At 36.5% G+C, this 17,840-nt stretch overlaps 1 protein-coding gene across 1 annotated transcript in view; it reads right to left on the bottom strand.

Annotated features, from left to right (window-relative positions):
• Positions 1-1,544: 1,544 nt before the first annotated feature.
• The window catches only part of LOC136030074 (neprilysin-1-like), a 235,290-nt gene continuing 218,994 nt past the window's right edge, over positions 1,545-17,840 (bottom strand). Inside the window, exons 13-14 of the mRNA XM_065708719.1 lie at positions 12,116-12,312; positions 1,545-1,892 (exon numbers count right to left, since the gene is read on the bottom strand). Of these exons, the coding sequence (XP_065564791.1) occupies positions 1,620-1,892; positions 12,116-12,312 (470 nt within the window). The 3' untranslated portion in view covers positions 1,545-1,619. The remainder of the gene's footprint in view (positions 1,893-12,115; positions 12,313-17,840) is intronic.

Raw genomic sequence — 17,840 nt, 5'->3', positions numbered from 1 at the left:
CTCCCTGAACGCTTTGTTCCCCAGTTGCATTAATGGTCAACCAAACTGAGGCAAAATACTCCAGAAGAGGGCAAATTGAATTCTTGTAAAGTATAGGCAATTCCAGAGAGCGAAATTTCAAAAAAATCTTCTTTGGGCTAAGAAGCGACGAAGGGGAAATGGTGACAACCTTCTCGTGGTATCCCTCTGAGTAGTAGTGTCAGGAAAAAGACTGTATTGTCACTGTACCAACCTTGGCTGTCCCATGTCTAACCATAAGCCAAGATGTTTTGTGGAAAATACTTCTGAGATTGGATGGATTGAAGCCGGTAACGGCTGGCAAAATCACACCCAGGGAATCGATTCTCAGAAGCCATTGAAGTGCAAACGGTAGCATGAAAATTAGCCTGTATCCTTGAGGAGTAATCTGAGATGGTAGAAAGAAGTTCTTTCACTAGTTATAGTTTTGAGGATCAGGTGCTCTTATTACCAGTGACTGACGAGTCTATGAACTCTCTCCTTTCTTCTGAGAGATGAGCATTGCTGCCAAAGCCAGTTTGAAGCTATCGAGTGGGGCTTTTGGGATGAGGGATAAAATAGTGGACACCTTAACACTGCCAAGGAAGGCTCTTGTAAAAAAAATAAAAATAAAAGATAGATATACCCTATCTTAAAACACAGTACCATAGGAAGCACCATAGCCCAGTGACCATTTCTGCTAAGTATTTTTTTTCGCTTATTCTCTTTTTGGGTTCGGAGATAACTCGTCTTTGTGACCTGAGCCTCACTTCTAGTTTTGAGTCTGTCCAAAGTTGCCTAATAATACAACAATCAAACTTTCAATAGAACATACAAAAAACAATCAACACATACTTTCAGATTTAACATGCTAAGAAATCATACATGCTCGGTAAAACTCTCAAAAACCAGGAGTTATTTCAAAGTTTATATTATTTTCATGCTCTATTTAAAATTTTCTTTCTCGTTTTCTTTTTAAAGTCTCACATGCTATGGAAGGGTTGCAATATATTACAATTATACTGACTACTGAGTACAACATTTGAATTCCCAAAGATAATAAAGGAGATAACAAAGGTTGAAAACTTCAACCTTGTTTACCAAAAGAAAAGGGATGATGTCAACACCGCATTTAAGCATCTGCAAGCCAGCCCTAAGTCAAGTCTTCTTCCTACAATCTCAACCAGAGAACCTGGGGAAACTCCAAGACAACTACCCTGCAAACTACCAACTACAAAGAACGCTACCTCTTGTTTTCCAACCACGTTTCTCCGCTTTGGAACTCTTTAAGCAACCGAACAATCTAATCTCTTACCCAGGAATCATTCAAGTATGGTTTGGTGAGGGAGTGGGAGCAGAGGGTTTGGCGTCATCACTAGCAGGTGTATCACAAGGATTCCTCCTTTCACGCCTGCAAAATACAATTTAAGGACGGTGATGTCTTAGAAACAAGGTTCCCAAACTAAAAAAAAAAGTAAAAAAAAAACTACAATAAAAAAAGAAGTAAAACTCAGCATCTATATATGCACTCATTAGGAACTTCTAACTTTTTCGGCGCTTTTATTTTCATGTAAAAACTATAATAATAATGAAAAAAGAAGAAATAAGATGAGAACAAGTTATTAAAAAACTGAACATTTGCTATCAGGATTAAATTTGGAATTTGTAGGGCAGGAGTATGCCATGGCATATTGTTTGAGGTTTGACAGTGGGCCTCTGACTCTCAAATATCCAGGTGGATGCCTGCTTGTTCTTGATCGGGTTACTGCTTCCTCTGGTCTTGTAAGTTCACACCATATTTGTGCGTAGCCTAGGAAGAAGAGTTGGTCATGGCTTAAGGCTAATCCGGGTAATAGTTCTTCGCTGCCATTACGCTCCACCCACTTTTTGTAGGCCTGAAATTAAAACAATAGAAGTTTGAAATTACTAACCAAAATTACTAGCTCTACCAATATTGATGCCAGTAATTCAGCTTAGTACATCACAGTTGTCTTATTATTAGATGGCGATATGGGATTGCTATATATCATTAAAATAAACAATGGATTTATATCTGTTGAAAACACTGTGCAGGTTTGGGATGTATTGAAAGTAATTGTTGTTATTGGATGTGCTGAAAGTATTTTAAGCAAATATTGGGTGAAGTAGCTAGATCTCCCGTCTAGATCATTCGACTAAAATAAACATTCAATCGCTTGTTTCGTTCCGTGTTGAGAGGCTGAGCTAGCTCATTCACTTTTATTGCAACCGGTGAAAACAAAAATTGTTTTGTATTTGGAAGAGGTCGATGGGAGTCGATTCTGAAGATCGTCTGGGATTTTCCAAAGGCCATTGACTACTGCTAATACTACGGACAGAACGAGAGGATAAAATATGCGGTGGTATTTCCTAGATTTTTAATGCTTTTCGATCTTTCAGGCAAGGGGTAAGACACACCATATCTTTCAAAATTTTTCGTAAAAAGATTTTTATTCCAAGGGAAGAGGGGCATTGTTCTTCAATAAATGTGCAGATTTAGAGATAAAGCGCCGGTTGGAAATTAAACTATGCGGCTCCAATTTACAAATGATCCAGAAGTATGGTTTTAAGTCTGCTAATTTCACCTAAAAACTAACGTCTCTGTGTTTTCAAAACAATTTTTCTAGGTACTGGCGGACCGTTTGTATTTTACGTACTCTTGACGCTGCAAAAGGGTAAAAAATAGACATAAGGGACTTTTATATATAACATCATCTGTTTAGGTTTTCGGCTGTGTCTTGAAGATTGGCCCCTGAACAAATCCAATAAATAATTACCCTCCCAGTATGAGCTACATCTGAAAAACTCATTTAGACAAATTGTATTCAATTGGATGAATAGTACCGATTTACTTGTCCAACATACGAAAACGAAGCAATCAGCCGCGGCGCGACATCTGGCTCGTAAATTGAGTACTTAAACGACACAAAACTGTAATTGAAAAAGAACTTCAGAACAGGGGCGAAGCGAGGCGGATAATGGGGATACATCCCCCACTTAAAAAAATTGTCCTTTAGGGTCGATATTCCTATAGATCTTGAGTAATAAAAAAGGACAATGTACGTTGTAAATCTTATTGTGATGAGGATTAAAACTGAATTATTTATTCATTCAAAAAATAAAATTTAAAACAAAACTGTCTTAAAAGCTAACCAAATTTATTCTGGGTTTTAATCCCATTTGTGTAGATCAATGTATGCTCAACAAGTAGGTAATGTGTGACGATCTCCACACGAGAATTTTTGTTTTGTGAAAATGAAGTTGAGAACAATATCAGGCCGCTACCAAGTGCGCCACGTAATGTTACAACCTCGAGCTCCTGAGATCGTCACACTTCTTTAGAATCACGTTGTGCTTTTGGTTTATAGCAGACCTTGGTTGGTTGATACAAACCTTAGTTGGAATGGAAAGAAATTAAAATACTTAGGGGGGTAAGCTTTTGATGGAGCTTCATCTATGAGCGGTCAGTTTCAAGGCTTTGCTGCTATACTCTGTGAAATTTTCCGCAGTCCAATCTATGTTCACTGTGGAAGTCATTCCTTAAGCCTAGCCCTGTGTCATTTGTACAACATACCTGGTATGAGATATTGTCTAGAAACTTTGAAAGAAGTAATTGATTTCTTTAGAATTTTACTTAAACGCTCTACAGTTTTCGAACAAATATTTTAAGTAAGTAATCTTGCCACAGGGTCAAAAAGATTAGGATTGAAAAAAATTTGTCAGACTAAATGAGTGAAGCACTTAAAAGCGATCATTTTGTTTAAAGGGATGTTCATTATTATCTGTAAGGTTATGAGGGAAATTCAAAAATATCCTGATTCAGATTCTGAATTTTCAAGCAAAGCTTATTCTCTGCTATCTGCTACTGGGAGATGTAGTTTTGTTGCAGATATGGTTACTGTAAAGTTTGTAGTCTGTCCCACAATTTCGGAAGACGACAATTAGTCGACATTTTTGCAATCAGAAATTATAGATACCGTACACTTTCTTAAACACGCTGACGAACTTAAGAGCAGTTAGGGACATGAGAGAGAGGAGTGAAGCTATATTTCATCCACTTTTTACTGAAGTGACTGGAAAAAACAAAGAACAAATCGGATACTCTGACTAATTTTTGATATACTGATGTAGACAGCTATAGAAGAAGCTCGCAAGCTGAATTAGCTCTATGGTAGAAATTGTGGATACAGTCGGGAAACGTGGCACCAAAATGTTTCATAAGATGCTTAAAAGAATACGATAAGAACATTTTCCCAACACTACATCAAATTTTAAGATTAGTACAATAATTCCAGTCACTACGGCTACGTACGATCGTTCTTTTTCTACCCTTGAAAGAGTGAAATCTTATAACAGTAGGGCCTCAGGTCAAGAACAGCTTAATGGATTGACGTTATTATTAATACACAAGGATGCTTCAGTCAATGCAAAAGACATTTTAAAGAAACTAGCCCGCAACAGAAAAAAGTGGCTCGATTTTATTTTACATCTACATATTACAGTGTTGTCTCAATAAAGAATGCACCTTGTACTCCAAAAATTTTATTTTTCCTTTTTAACCAGTGCTACCATCCCTCAGTCAAAATATCCATCCCCATCCGAAACTTGTCGCTGGGTTCGCTCTTGCTTTAGGGGATTCATTATAAAAGTTGATGATAAGGGCTACTGCTTAGTCCAATAACACATTTTTAAACATTCAAAGGTAAAAGCAATTCTATGCACTTTTCTTTATTCTAAAAAATACTGACTAAAATTTTTATTACCAGTTTACAACATTTTGAATCAGGTTTATTGTAAAATTAAGTAAGAAAAAAACAATTTTTTTAACTGAAAGTAGAGAGCAACATTAAAACTTAAAACGGTCAAAAATTATCTTATAAATAAGCAGGACTGCCCCTTCCTCGACCCTCAATCTTTGCGCTTAAGTCTTAATAGTTCTTTAAAAATACTTCTCACATAAAATCAGCGGCCATTGTGTTTGAGTAGTCTTTCATAAGGAATCAGGATTAAAAGTTAAACTTTAGCGGAAAGAGTGAGGATTGAGGAAGGGGTAGCCCCCCTTATAAACAAAATAATTTCTGAGTGTTTGAAAACACTCCAAAGAAAATATCCCACAAATTGTCTGCGTATTTCCCAATAACAAATACTATATGTGAATAATATGTGCAAATTGAGCTACTTACAGCCCTTTCTCTGGGGACTATGGAGGCCATGTTATCCTCAAAAGCATAATTATTAGACCTTTCAATTATTCTAAATCAAATGGCTATTTTAAATTTTGATCAAGCTTTTTTTCTTAGAAAAAAATAGCATAAACCTCAATAGTAGGGTTCTATGTTATAGTAAATCTGATGGCGTGATTTTATTAGGATCGCTTGACTAGGGTGTTTCCACCCTTTTTTCGAAAATCAGCCGAACTTTCTCAAGCTCGTACCTTTTGATTGGTAACATTAAACTTAGTGAATTTTATATTTTAGAATCAGCATAAAAAGCCCATTCTTCAGAAGCATCTAGTTTTATCAAAAATCTGTCCTTATCACTAATTGTGGCCCCATTTCTATCTTTAACTGGGACTAGTCCGGATCGGCTACTCCCTTTCAATTTATTAACATGCCAGTATAATATTTTACTATTATGCCGTCTAGCCGCATCTTCCAGATCCTCAGCAATTTTATCCATCGCCTCCATTTCACATCTCCTTAGTTCATATTTTAATGCTTTCTCCACTTTCTTTACATTCCTTTTGTTTTCATACGACCTATCGCTCAGATAATTCTTATACAAACCCCTTCTACTCTCTATTAAACCTAAAGCTTTTTCACTAATATTCCTAGTTGCTGTCTTAGCACTCTTCCCTAGGACACCATCAGCAACTTCACAAATTGTTTTTCTGAAATTATTCCATCCATCTTCCACATTGTCAAATTTTAAACCCTCAAGTTTAGTACTCAACTGTTCCTGGAATTTTTTTCTCAAATTTTCATCCTGAAGTCTACCAACATCATAACTTTCCGGGAGGGAGTTACTCTTCCGAAATTTCAGCTTTAAATTAACCTTAGACACTACTAGATGGTGATCTTTACTTTTAACATCAATAACGGCACTCCTATACACCCTAGTATCTTGTATTGATCCTGCTAGTCTTCTGTTTACAATAACATAATCAATAAGGTTTGCTGTCTTACCATCACGTGAATACCATGTCAACTTATGGGCCATTTTGTGACCAAACACCGTATTGGTTATAACTAGGTTGTTATACCTACAAAATTGCAAAAGCCTATAGCCATTACTGTTTTCTTTTCCTACACCAAAATTACCTAGGCTAGGATACCATCTATCCCTATTTCTACCAACCTGGGCATTAAAATCTCCTAGCAAAAACACCATATTTCTACCTGGTACCCTGTCTATTTGCTCCTGTAACTGTAAGTAAAATTCATCTGAGTCACTAGTATCTCCATCAGTTGGTTCAATGGGGGCATATACTACTATAACTGATACCCTAAACTTTTTAGTCATAAAATGAGCAATTAGTATTCTATTATTAATACCTTCCCAGCCTAAACAAGACTTAGCAGCTTCCTTATTCATCATGAGCCCTACTCCCTGTCTATGTACCCCATCCTTCCTTCCTGAGTAAACAAATTCTATGTCACCTAATTTCATGCTTCCTACCCCTGGGATATGAGTTTCTGAAACTCCTAATAAATCCAGTTCAAACCGTCTGAATTCGTCAGTCAAAATGTCGATGCGATAGTCATTTTTTAACGTCGTAACATTCCAAGTTCCAATTTTCATGTTCTTTAAATCTTTGAAATTATTTTGGCCTCAAGAAAAGCAGTGATCCCGGATACCAGTGCAGGATGGGGACCAACATATCTTCTCAAGTCTACACCGAAGCGCTTAAGCCGGCTTAGAACCGGACAGAAGAAGTCCCTGGGACCTCCAGTAAGTTGGAGGCTTTGTGCAATCCTGGGCCCATCTTGGTCACAACATGGTTTTCAGCACTTGGCGATGCTCTTCTATCAACAAGAGTCGAAATCCTGCACAGACAGTCCCAAGCCTATTACCTCCGACTCATTATATATTCATGCCTACAAATATTATGCTACTACGGGGAGGCAGCCCATAGTAGATAAATTAGCTAGGAAGAGGTTTTTCAGCCCGAAAACGCCCATCAAAACAAACCAAGCCCAGAAAATTATCCAATAATCAGAATCCCGTACGAGTGCTGTGTTGTTTACTAGGCTATAATTTCCTCGAGGGGCGCCACTCCTCAAGTGGGAAAAATTGACCGCAAGTTTCCCAGTCTTGCAGGTACCCCGAAAGGGTCGAGGCAGCCCTTTACAGAGGCCGTTGTCCATAAATCTGGATCTTACGCCCTGCCGCAGTTGTCCTCCTATAGAGGATCCTCCCACGATGGTGTTCTGCTTCACCATGCAATTTAACCCATTACTGGGAGAAGGTTTGTAACTCATCTGACGCGTGAACACGGCAGTTGGCCCTGCTGAGTGTACATTTGAGGGGCCTTCTTCCTCCTCCACCTGAAATTATGACCCCCAGGGGAGGGCTCCCCAGTTTCTATTATGGGCCCCACTGGGACAAGGTCCTACTTGGCCTAAGCCTCCTATGGAGCTACTCTACCTATCTATAGGGCTTACATATATACATATATATATATATATACACATACATACACATATACATACACACACATATACATATACATATACATATACATACACATACATACACACATACTCACTAACGTGCAAATATATACCCTGAATTGGTATAGGCTAGGTCTGTATATGGTGAATATTAATTTCCTTTTTGATGCAAATGCACAATAACTTTGGATTCAGGATGCAATTCTGACTATAGAGATAAGTATTTTTCTTACTTGAAGTGTATGTTAATATAAACCTTACCTAATTCTTTTTTCAAATAGATTGAATCGCAAAGAGGCAATGTCAATGAAATCAGGAACCAGAAGTCTAACCTACCTAAAGGTAGCCTAACTTGAATTATAAATTAGGCTCACTCTTTTCATTACTTCCCTCAAAACTGATTTTAATAATAAAAATCATTGCCAAAATTATATGAAACTGGAAAAAAAAAAAAAAAAAAAAAAAAAAAAAAAAAAAAAAAGTTAACTTTTAATTGTTTGTAAGTTTCGAAGGTATCACAATAAGCCTTACAAGCAGATTTTTGTTACAAAGACATGAAACTAAAGAAGAAAACGCAAGTTTTTGTGAAAATAGAGCAATAAACCAAATTTTTATTCACGGTTTTGCCACACAAAGAGTCCTAAGAATATATTATCATCGTTTGTTTTGAGGAGATCTTTCCCTGAATGAAAAAAAAAAAAAAAAAAAAAGACCGGCTTAAAAGAATGTTTTTTAGGAAATAAAGAGGAAAATGGGAGAGAGAGTGGGAGAGTGAGAGAGATATTAAGGGGGAAGGAAAGATAAAGGGAGACAAATTTGGAAGAGAGGGAGCGATATAAGGGAGAAAGGAGGAGAGTGACAGAGGAGGAAATGAGAGAAGAGGAAGAATTAGCGACAGTACTAGAAGGATTAAAAAATAATAAGGCCCCAGGTGCTCATAGTATGATTAATGAGTTCCTTAAATATGGAGGCTCTGAGGTTAGGAATAAGCTACTGAAGATTATGAACATGATTTTTGAAGAAGGGGAAGTACCCAATGATTTTAGGAAAACCTTAATTAAACCACTGTATAAGAAAGGTGACAAGAGTGAATGTCGGAATTATCGAGGCATTAGTCTGGTCTCTGTAGGTAGCAAATTACTGAGTAATATGATACTTTTTAGACTGAGAAATGCTGTAGACAAAGTTTTAAGGGAAGAACAATGCGGTTTTAGAAAAGGTAGAGGATGTGTCGACCATGTTTTCACTCTTAGATTAATAATTGAGAAGTCCCTTCGTTGTCAAACACCTTTGGTCCTTAGTTTTATCGATTATGAGCAAGCTTTCGATTCTGTTGATAGAACAGCGTTAACAAAGGTCTTATCGTTATATGGTATACCAGAAAAATACATTAAAGTGATTTGCGCTATGTACGAGAATAATACTGCTGCGGTTAAGGTAGGAAATGAGGTTAGCAACTGGTTTTGTATTAAATCAGGAGTTAAGCAGGGTTGTGTTCTATCCCCCTTTATATGGATCATTTTGATGGACTTCGTCTTAAGGAGAACAGGAAAGGCAATTGGAGGCCATGGAATCAAATGGGGAGGAAATCGCTCCTGGACTTAGATTATGCTGATGATTTAAGCATATTAGATGAAAGTGTGAGCAAAATGAATGAATTTTTAGAGGTTTTACGAGTTCAGGGTGCTAAAATAGGCTTGAAAATTAATGTTAAGAAGACTAAGTCACTAAGGTTAGGAATAAGTGAAGATGAACAGGTGACCTTAGGTAACGAAAAGATTGATCAGGTTGGGAGCTTCAGTTACCTTGGTAGTATTATTAGTAAAGATGGTGGGAGCAGTGAAGATGTTAAAAGTAGAATAGCTAAAGCTCAGGGTGTTTTTTCACAGTTAAAAAAAGTTTGGAAGAATAGAAAGATAAGCCTACAAACCAAGATTAGAATATTGGAAGCTACAGTGATGACAGTGGTCAAATATGGCTCTGAAGCATGGACACTCCGAAAAGCAGATGAAAATTTACTAGATGTTTTCCAGAGAAATTGCCTACGGATTGTTCTGGGTACCCGGCTGACTGACCGTATTTCAAACAGTAGGTTGTACAAAAAGTGTGGTTCAATCCCGCTTTCTGGGGCTATAATGAAAGAAAGGTTGAGATGGCTAGGCCACGTTCTACGGATGAAGGATGACAGATTACCGAAGATTGTCCTTTTTGGCCAACCGTCTGGGGCTACACGGAAAGCAGGTCGTCCTTGTCTGGGTTGGGAGGATGTCATAAATAAGGATTTAAAGGAAATGGGAACTTCCTGGGAGGGTGTAAAGAGGGAGGCTTTAAATAGATTAGGTTGGAGGAGGAGCGTGCGTAGCTGTGTTGGCCTCAGGCGGCTTGGTGCTGCAGTGAGTTATTAGTAGTAGTAGTAGTAGTCATTATTTATGGGCATTTTATTTTGCTTCATGTTTTTACCTCATTACTTAACACTGCTTTATCTTTTACTAATAGATTCTTGTCAAACCCTCCCTATGAACACCTGGCTGTTTTCCCCTCGTTCAAATAAAACTTTGTCGCTACTGTGAGGTTTAGCCTGAAACCTCAAACACTTTGACTAAATGAAATTATTACCATCTTAAAAAGTCTTTTTTAAATTAAAATTCTCCAAAACATATGAGGGAAAAATCAATTGAAAATCAAATTCCTCCAGGAAATAAAAAAGAGAAAAAAGTGTCAACACCAAGACTACATGAATTTAGAATGAACCGTAAATATTACCAGTCCATTCTTACTTTTTTAGTTGTTGCTAGGAAAAGAGCTAAGATATTTAGTTTTTAAAATTAACGATACGAAGAAGTTTTTGTACAGTAGAAATGTGACATTTTAAGCTAAATACAGCATAAGAATATAGTGTTTTCGTCTCTTATACGTGATTTATGTGTTTTTTTTATAAAGCACTCGTTTTGCATAATCACAGAAACAAAAGGAATTATCATCAGAGGTTTGTTAACACTAGTTTTATAAATACTTGTTTTTGTTTAAATGTTTAGCTTAACTTTCGCTCTTTACTTTCATCAGCAAGGAAGTCTTATTTTTTGATACTACAAAGGTTCTCCACAAAGGTTTCATTACCATGTACGTTGAAATGCATAAAATTAATCTATGATACTAACAACAAACAGCTAATGATTATAGTGAGGACTTTCTGGCGACTACTAATAAACATTAATCCGGATGGCGATGCTGAAATGCAAGATGGTAAATACAGAGACCTCTTAATTTTATTTCTGTTATTCCTCTGGCGTATTCATCTCCAGGGGATTAGTTATTCCTCTGAAAGTAACCTTCAATGGTGGTACTGATGAAAATGGTGTGAAACCACCGATTGTGTTTTTGACTTTGAACATGAATTGCTATTTTGGGACGCAAATTGGTTATGTAGGGTATTTTGGGTTTAAAAGAAAACGAAACAATATGCAATATTCCTTGAAATAGGATAATAGTTGTTAGATTTTTCTTTTTTTTTAATCTTTAATGTTAGTATAATTAGACTATTATTAGTTTTGGGCATCTGATTTTTAATACTATTTTCAAAGGGACGTTGGTAATGTTTGAGAGTTATTTTCGAAAGATCTCTACTGATATCTATTGACGATAATATCAGTTTACATCAGAGACCATGGAATACTGTTATTTACATCAAACACCATAAAATTATAATGACCAGGCGGCATATAAAGTTATTTTACGCAATATCTACGCGTCTTTGCTTTGTGGTCAGAAAACACCTGGTATTGCCGATTTCACCTTTTAGTTAAATTTATATTATATCCTTTGTGACTTTCTTTTATTGAATTGGCATTAAAAGGTTGGCTACCAACTAAAGAGCCTGCTTCGAACATTTGCTTAAATGTTCAAACTATTTTCCAAGCCTATTATATGAGATACTAAGGTGTCATGCCAAACTATAGAGGTAATAAACAAATAGAAAACTAATTCTTGTTTTGTCTCATTAGTAAGCTTTTAGGCTGTATTTCATCTATTCTGACACGAAAAGATTTTGTTGATTGATAAAATTAATAATTGTGAGATTCGTATCATTAACCGAAATCCTTGGGTATCATAAAAGCAGAGATAAATTTTTTATCCCCCGCCCCCAATCAGCCTTCTTGTTTACTCCCTCATTCTATGCAATAAACATCCAGTTTCCCTTTACATTCAAATTGGAATTCAATTCAATGCATTTTTTAAATAAATTTAGGTATTTTTCGTCTAATAGTGTTTTAATGACATTCATTTATGTGAAACTAGAAAATATGCATAGGAATGTTAATAGCTGAAAGGTTTTTTATTCACAGAAATTTGCCAGGGGTGGTAATATTGCTACCTTAATGTGTGAAATTTGATTTAAAATTTAAAATCTAGTTACATGAGGAACTTACCTTGTAAGCGATTTTAAGTCCAACGTTGTCTGCAATATTTTCAAGTACGGTAAGTCTTCCGTTTAGATTCTGATCAATTTCTTGGATTTTGTAGTTACCGTACTGTTCAACAAAGCAGTTTATGAGGGTTCTATAAGCTTTAATAGTTTGATTGTTCCACCATTGTTGAAGATTTCCTTTTTTGTCATATTGCCTACCTGAAAAATAGGGTATAGACATTCAAAGATGTCTCTTTTAGCCCATTACCTGCCAACACTAGTTACTTGTAAAATTTTGTGATGGTTTCTTTAATACAGTCCAATAGGGTTAACTTAAACATCTGTGTCGCCAAATGCTTTTTTCACACCAACGGTGTAATCGTGGTATTATGTTTTCATATGGGAACGTAGGGCGTTATCATTGTCCTTCGAACTGAAGGACATATATGAGTACACATCTTGTGTCATGTTTAAGAACAGTTAGTATAAAAGATCAATCAAACAGTTCGTGGTAACGAACTGTTGTAAGGAGCGACCCGGCTCAATAGTAAACGAAACTCTAAAAAACGTAATTTTGATACTAATAGATAAATCAAAAGAATCAGATTTTTATGGTGATTTTAAATATAGGTTTCATCAAATTTAGTCTTACTCATCCAAAGTTAGGAGCCTGAGAAAATTTGTCTTATTTTAGAAAATAGGGGAAACACCCCCTAAAAGTCATGGAATCTTAACGAAAATCACACATCAGATTCTGCGTATCAGAGAGCCCTACTGTAGAAGTTTCAAGCTCCTACCTACAAAAATGTGGATTTTTTTTTTTTGTCAGAAGACAGATCACGGATGTGTGTTTATTTGTTTGTTTGTTTTTGTTCCCCCAGGGGTGATCATATTGGCCCAGTGGTCTTAGAATGTTGCGAAAGGGCTCATTCTAATGGAAATTAATGGTTCTAGTGTCGTTTTTAAGTGACCAAAAAATTGAAGGGCACCTAGGCCCCCCCCCACATTCATATTTTCTAAAGTCAGCGAATCAAAATTCTGAGACAGTCATTTTATTCAGCAAAGTCGAAAAACCTAATAACTATGTCCTTGGGGACGACTTACTCCCCTACAGTCCCCGTGGGAGGGAATGCAAGTTACAAACTTTGACCAGTGTTTACATATAGTAATGGTTATTGGGAAGTGTACAGACGTTTTCAGTGGGAAATTTTTTGTTTGGGGGAGGAGGGGATGAGGGAAGGGGGTTGTGTGTGAGGCTCTTTAAGCTAAAGTTTTTTTACTGTTTTAAAAAGTAGAGTTGAGAGAAAGAGTCAAGCTTTAGCGTAAGGAGTGAGGCGTTGAGGAGGGAACAGCACCTTTCATATACGGAGTAATTGGGTAATTTATACGGAGTAATTGAGTGAATCATCGGCAGGCAAAGTAAAAGTGGAAGGAAGTAAGGATGGATTATTTCCTGCTACATCGTCTTTTATGGAAGTATGGGTGGTATCAAACTCTATCGTCCCTGCAACGTTACTTGAAAAATCATTTGAGTCCCCTTAGAAGTTTATACGACCGCCTCTTCCATAAAAACCTTACATGCACCGGTACATAAGTTACAACCCTTCCCCCAGGTTTCGGAGGGGGGGTATATTCACCCCTAATTTTTCCTCATCTGATCATTAGACTATTTCAAACAAAATGACTATCTCAAAAATTTGCTCGGATGCATTTGGGGAAAAGAGGGTATGAGGAGTTGGTGTATACCTGTCAATCACTTTTGATTGCTCTTAAAAGGTAACTAGAACTTTAAATTTCCAATAAAATGAGCCACTTCTGATGTTTTTGCGACCAACCCTTACGTAAAACCTTATCGGCCCCCTGGGAATAACTTACAACACTTCTCCTCGGGTTCTGGGATGTTGTGTTGACCCCTGATTTTTTGTTGTTTGATCTTCAAACTATTTTGAACAAAATAGCTATTTAAAAATTTTGATCGGATACATTTGAGGAATAGAGGGCCTTGGGGGGCTAGTTGCTCTCCAATCCCTCTTGACTCTTAAAAAGTGCTATATAAATTCCAATCTACAATCAAATGAACCCCACCGAAGTTTATACGACCATCACCTTATATGGCCCCAGGGCATAATTTCCAACACTGGGGCTTCCCCAGGTTCTGAGGGGCTGTGTTATCCCTGGAGTTTTGTTAAAGGATCTTTGGTCTATTTCAAACAAAATGGCTATATAAGAAATTCGACGCATTCGGGGAAGTGAAAGTTGGGAGGGGGAGGGGATATTTGCCATTGGATTACATTTGATTCTTAAAAAGGGAATTAGAACTTTCAATTTCTAATCATTTGAGTCCTTTCCGAGGTTTTTGCGACCACTTCTTAAATAAAAATTTTATATTCCCCCAGGATGTAAGTTATAACCCTCCTCCGGGCTTTGGGGGGGGGGAGTGTCGAACCAGCAATTTTGTTTATAAAATTTTGTTTTGTTTCAAACAAACTTGCAATCTCAAAATTTTGATCAGATGCGCTTGAAGAAACAAGGGTGTGTGTGTGCGCGTTTGTGTGGGGATAGATGCCCTTCGATTCCTTTTAACTCTTAAAACGGCAAATAGAGCTTTCAATTTCCAGTTGAATGAGCCACCCCTGAAGTTTATAAAACCAATCGCTACACAAAAACTTATATGCCCACCGGGCATTACTTAAAACAGTAGCCTCGGGATCTGATGGTTTGTATCGACCCTGGAGTTTTTGTTATTTAATATTTGAACTATTTTTAACAAAATGGGTATCTCAAAATTGTTACTGGATGCATTTGTGGAAAAAGGGCCTGGGAGGGGGCTAGTTGCCTTCTGATCACTTTTGAATAATAAAAAGGGAACTTAGAACATCCGATTTACAGTTGAATGAGCCCCCTCCAAAGTTTATATGGACACCCCTTCCATATGAAGTGTCTTTGGGGAAAAAATAACAATAAACAATAAGACATTGGAGCCGTATGGCATTTACTATAGACAACGCTGTGTTGCCTCTGGTAAGAATTATTTGATAGGAATATGTAAACTAGTAATATACCATCAGTTCTAGATTTATAAGAAAAATTTATGGTAGGTGAAACGCCCAACGCTCCCAATCGGGAACCCTTTTAGTTATCCAACACTGTGTCCTGACTGTCGATATTTTAATTAAATAAAAAAAACTAGTTTTTTTTTAACTGAAAGTAAGGAGCGACATTAAAACTTAAAACGAACAGAAATTACTCCGTATATGAAATGGGTTGTCCCCTCCGCAGTCCCACGCTCTTTACGCTAAAGTTTGACTCTTTGCCACAATTCTACTTTTTAAAAAAACTAAAAACTTTAGCGTAAAGAGCGTGGGACTGCGGAGGGGACAACCCATTTCATATACGGAGTAATTTCTGTTCGTTTTAAGTTTTAATGTCGCTCCTTACTTTCAGTTAAAAAAACTATTTTTTTTTATTTAATTTCTGAACGTTTTTGAATTAATGCATGTTTGATTTTGGCTCTCCGCACATAAATTATTGAAATGAAATTAGTATATTAATTTTTTTTTGGCTAAATGGCTTTCTCTTAGTTTTGATCAGACGATTTTGAGAAATAAGGGGTGGGGAAGGAGGCCTAGCTGCCCTCCAATATTTCGATTACTTAAAAAGGCTACTAGAACTTTTAATATTCAACGAACGTTTTTATTAGTAAAAAATATACGTAACTTAAGAATTAACTTACGTAACAAACTTTTATATTCTTATATTTTTATTATGTGTACGAGGGGGTTTGTACCCTCGTTAATACCTCGCTCTTTACACTAAATCGTAAGTTTTGTTCCAATTCTTTAAGAATGACCCCTGAATTAAATAGGCCGTAGAATAAATAGTTGAAATCACTAAAAATATTTTAGCATAAAGAGCGAGGTATTTATATCCTCCTAAATACCTCGCTCTTTATGCTAAAGTATTTTTAGAGCCATTCATATGCGTAATAATCTCTGTTTGTTTTAAATTTCAATGCTATTCCTTACTTTCATTTGAAAAAACGTTTTCATGTTTATTTTTTCATTGTTTTTTTTATAGTAATGCTAGAAAATCCTGCGCCCTTTTCATTGAATTTTTTTCCCCCATGGCATATTTCTCCAAGGAAAGATCCTCCCACATAGCCCCCTCCCTCAACCCTACCCCTAAAACCAAAAAAATCCCCCTGAAAACGTCTGTACACTTCCCAATAACCATTATTATAAGTAAACACTGGTTGAAGTTTGTAACTTTCAACCCCTCCCCCAGGGACTGTGGGGGAGTAAGTCATCCCCAAAAACATAGTTATTAAGATTTTCGACTATGCCAAACAAAATGGCTATCTCAAAATTTTGATCCGTTGACTTTGGGAAAAAAATGAGCGTGGGAGGGGGCCTAGATGCCCTTCAATTTTTTTGGTCACTTAAAAAGGGCACTAGAACTTTTCATTTCCGTTAGAATGAGCCCTCTTACGACATTCTAGGACCACTTGGTCGATACGATGACCCCTGGGAAAAAAAAAAACAAACAAATAAACACGCACCTGTGATTTGTCTTCTGGCAAAAAATGCAAAATTCCACATTTTTGTAGATAGGAGCTTGAAACTTCTACAGTAGGGTTCTCTGATACGCTGAATCTGATGGTGTCATTTTCGTTAAGATCCTACTACTTTTAGGGGGTGTTTCCCCCTATTTTCCTAAATAAGGCAAATTTTCTCAGGCTCGTAACTTTTGATGGCTAAGACTAAACTTGATGAAACTTATATATTTAAAATCAGCATTAAAATGCGATTCTTTTGATGTAGCTATTTATATCAAAATTCAATTTTTTAGAGTTTTGGTTACTATTGAGCCGGATCGCTCCTTACTACAGTTCGTTACCACGAACTGTTTGATTCGTTACCACGAACTGTTTGATTACCACGAACTGTTTGATATAAGAGCATCGTAGATTCTAGAATAGGTAAGAGTAGAGTTCTAAGGCATCAAAACAAGATTTTTCAAACATTCACCTTTGGTGGTATTTCGCCCAAAACATTTTGCTAAAAATAACTTACTTTTAGCTGGATTTTAGAAAATCCTGAAAACTTACCTGATCTTAGTTCAGGAAACATAAAATTCGAGGATGTTGCTGGTGAGCCCTAGTTTTCTATGGGATGATTAAAACTTGCCCGTGCTGCTACCTTCTAGGCCACAAAATTTAAATGAGACGTTCCAAAATAGGAATGGTGGGTGCTAATGGGTTAATATAACCTATTGATCAAGGAAACATAGGTGACTTTCTACCCAGAAATTATTACGAAATGAAAACGTCTGACTTGAAAATCTCTTACGGTTAAAAGGGTCAATAATCATGGAAAGAAAAAACTCTCAGATCTATTCTAGGGATTACTGTTTATTAAACTTATTATGCAGTGCTACCTCAGTATTATCAACTTTGCTGTAGCACAATGATAATGCAGTCAAGTATTACCACTTGTCTTCCCGGGACAGATTAGATGGCAGTAGAATGTCTTTGAATAATAGCTGCTTCCATGTAAATCTTGTTATTCGTCAATGATATTGCTGTATAGGATTAAGAAAAAGTAGAAATAACTACCTTTTTTACTTAATGAATAAAAAGGAGTATTATGATAAAGTAAATAGATTAAATTTACAAAAATCTCTATATACAGACAAGTGTTGCGAAAAGAAATAATTCTCTTATTTGTTGTTAGTTTCACCAGATGTTT

The sequence above is a fragment of the Artemia franciscana genome, chromosome 8, assembly GCF_032884065.1.
Source record: "Artemia franciscana chromosome 8, ASM3288406v1, whole genome shotgun sequence".
Taxonomy (NCBI): Eukaryota; Metazoa; Arthropoda; class Branchiopoda; order Anostraca; family Artemiidae; genus Artemia; species Artemia franciscana.
This window is presented reverse-complemented; position numbering and strand designations above follow the sequence as displayed.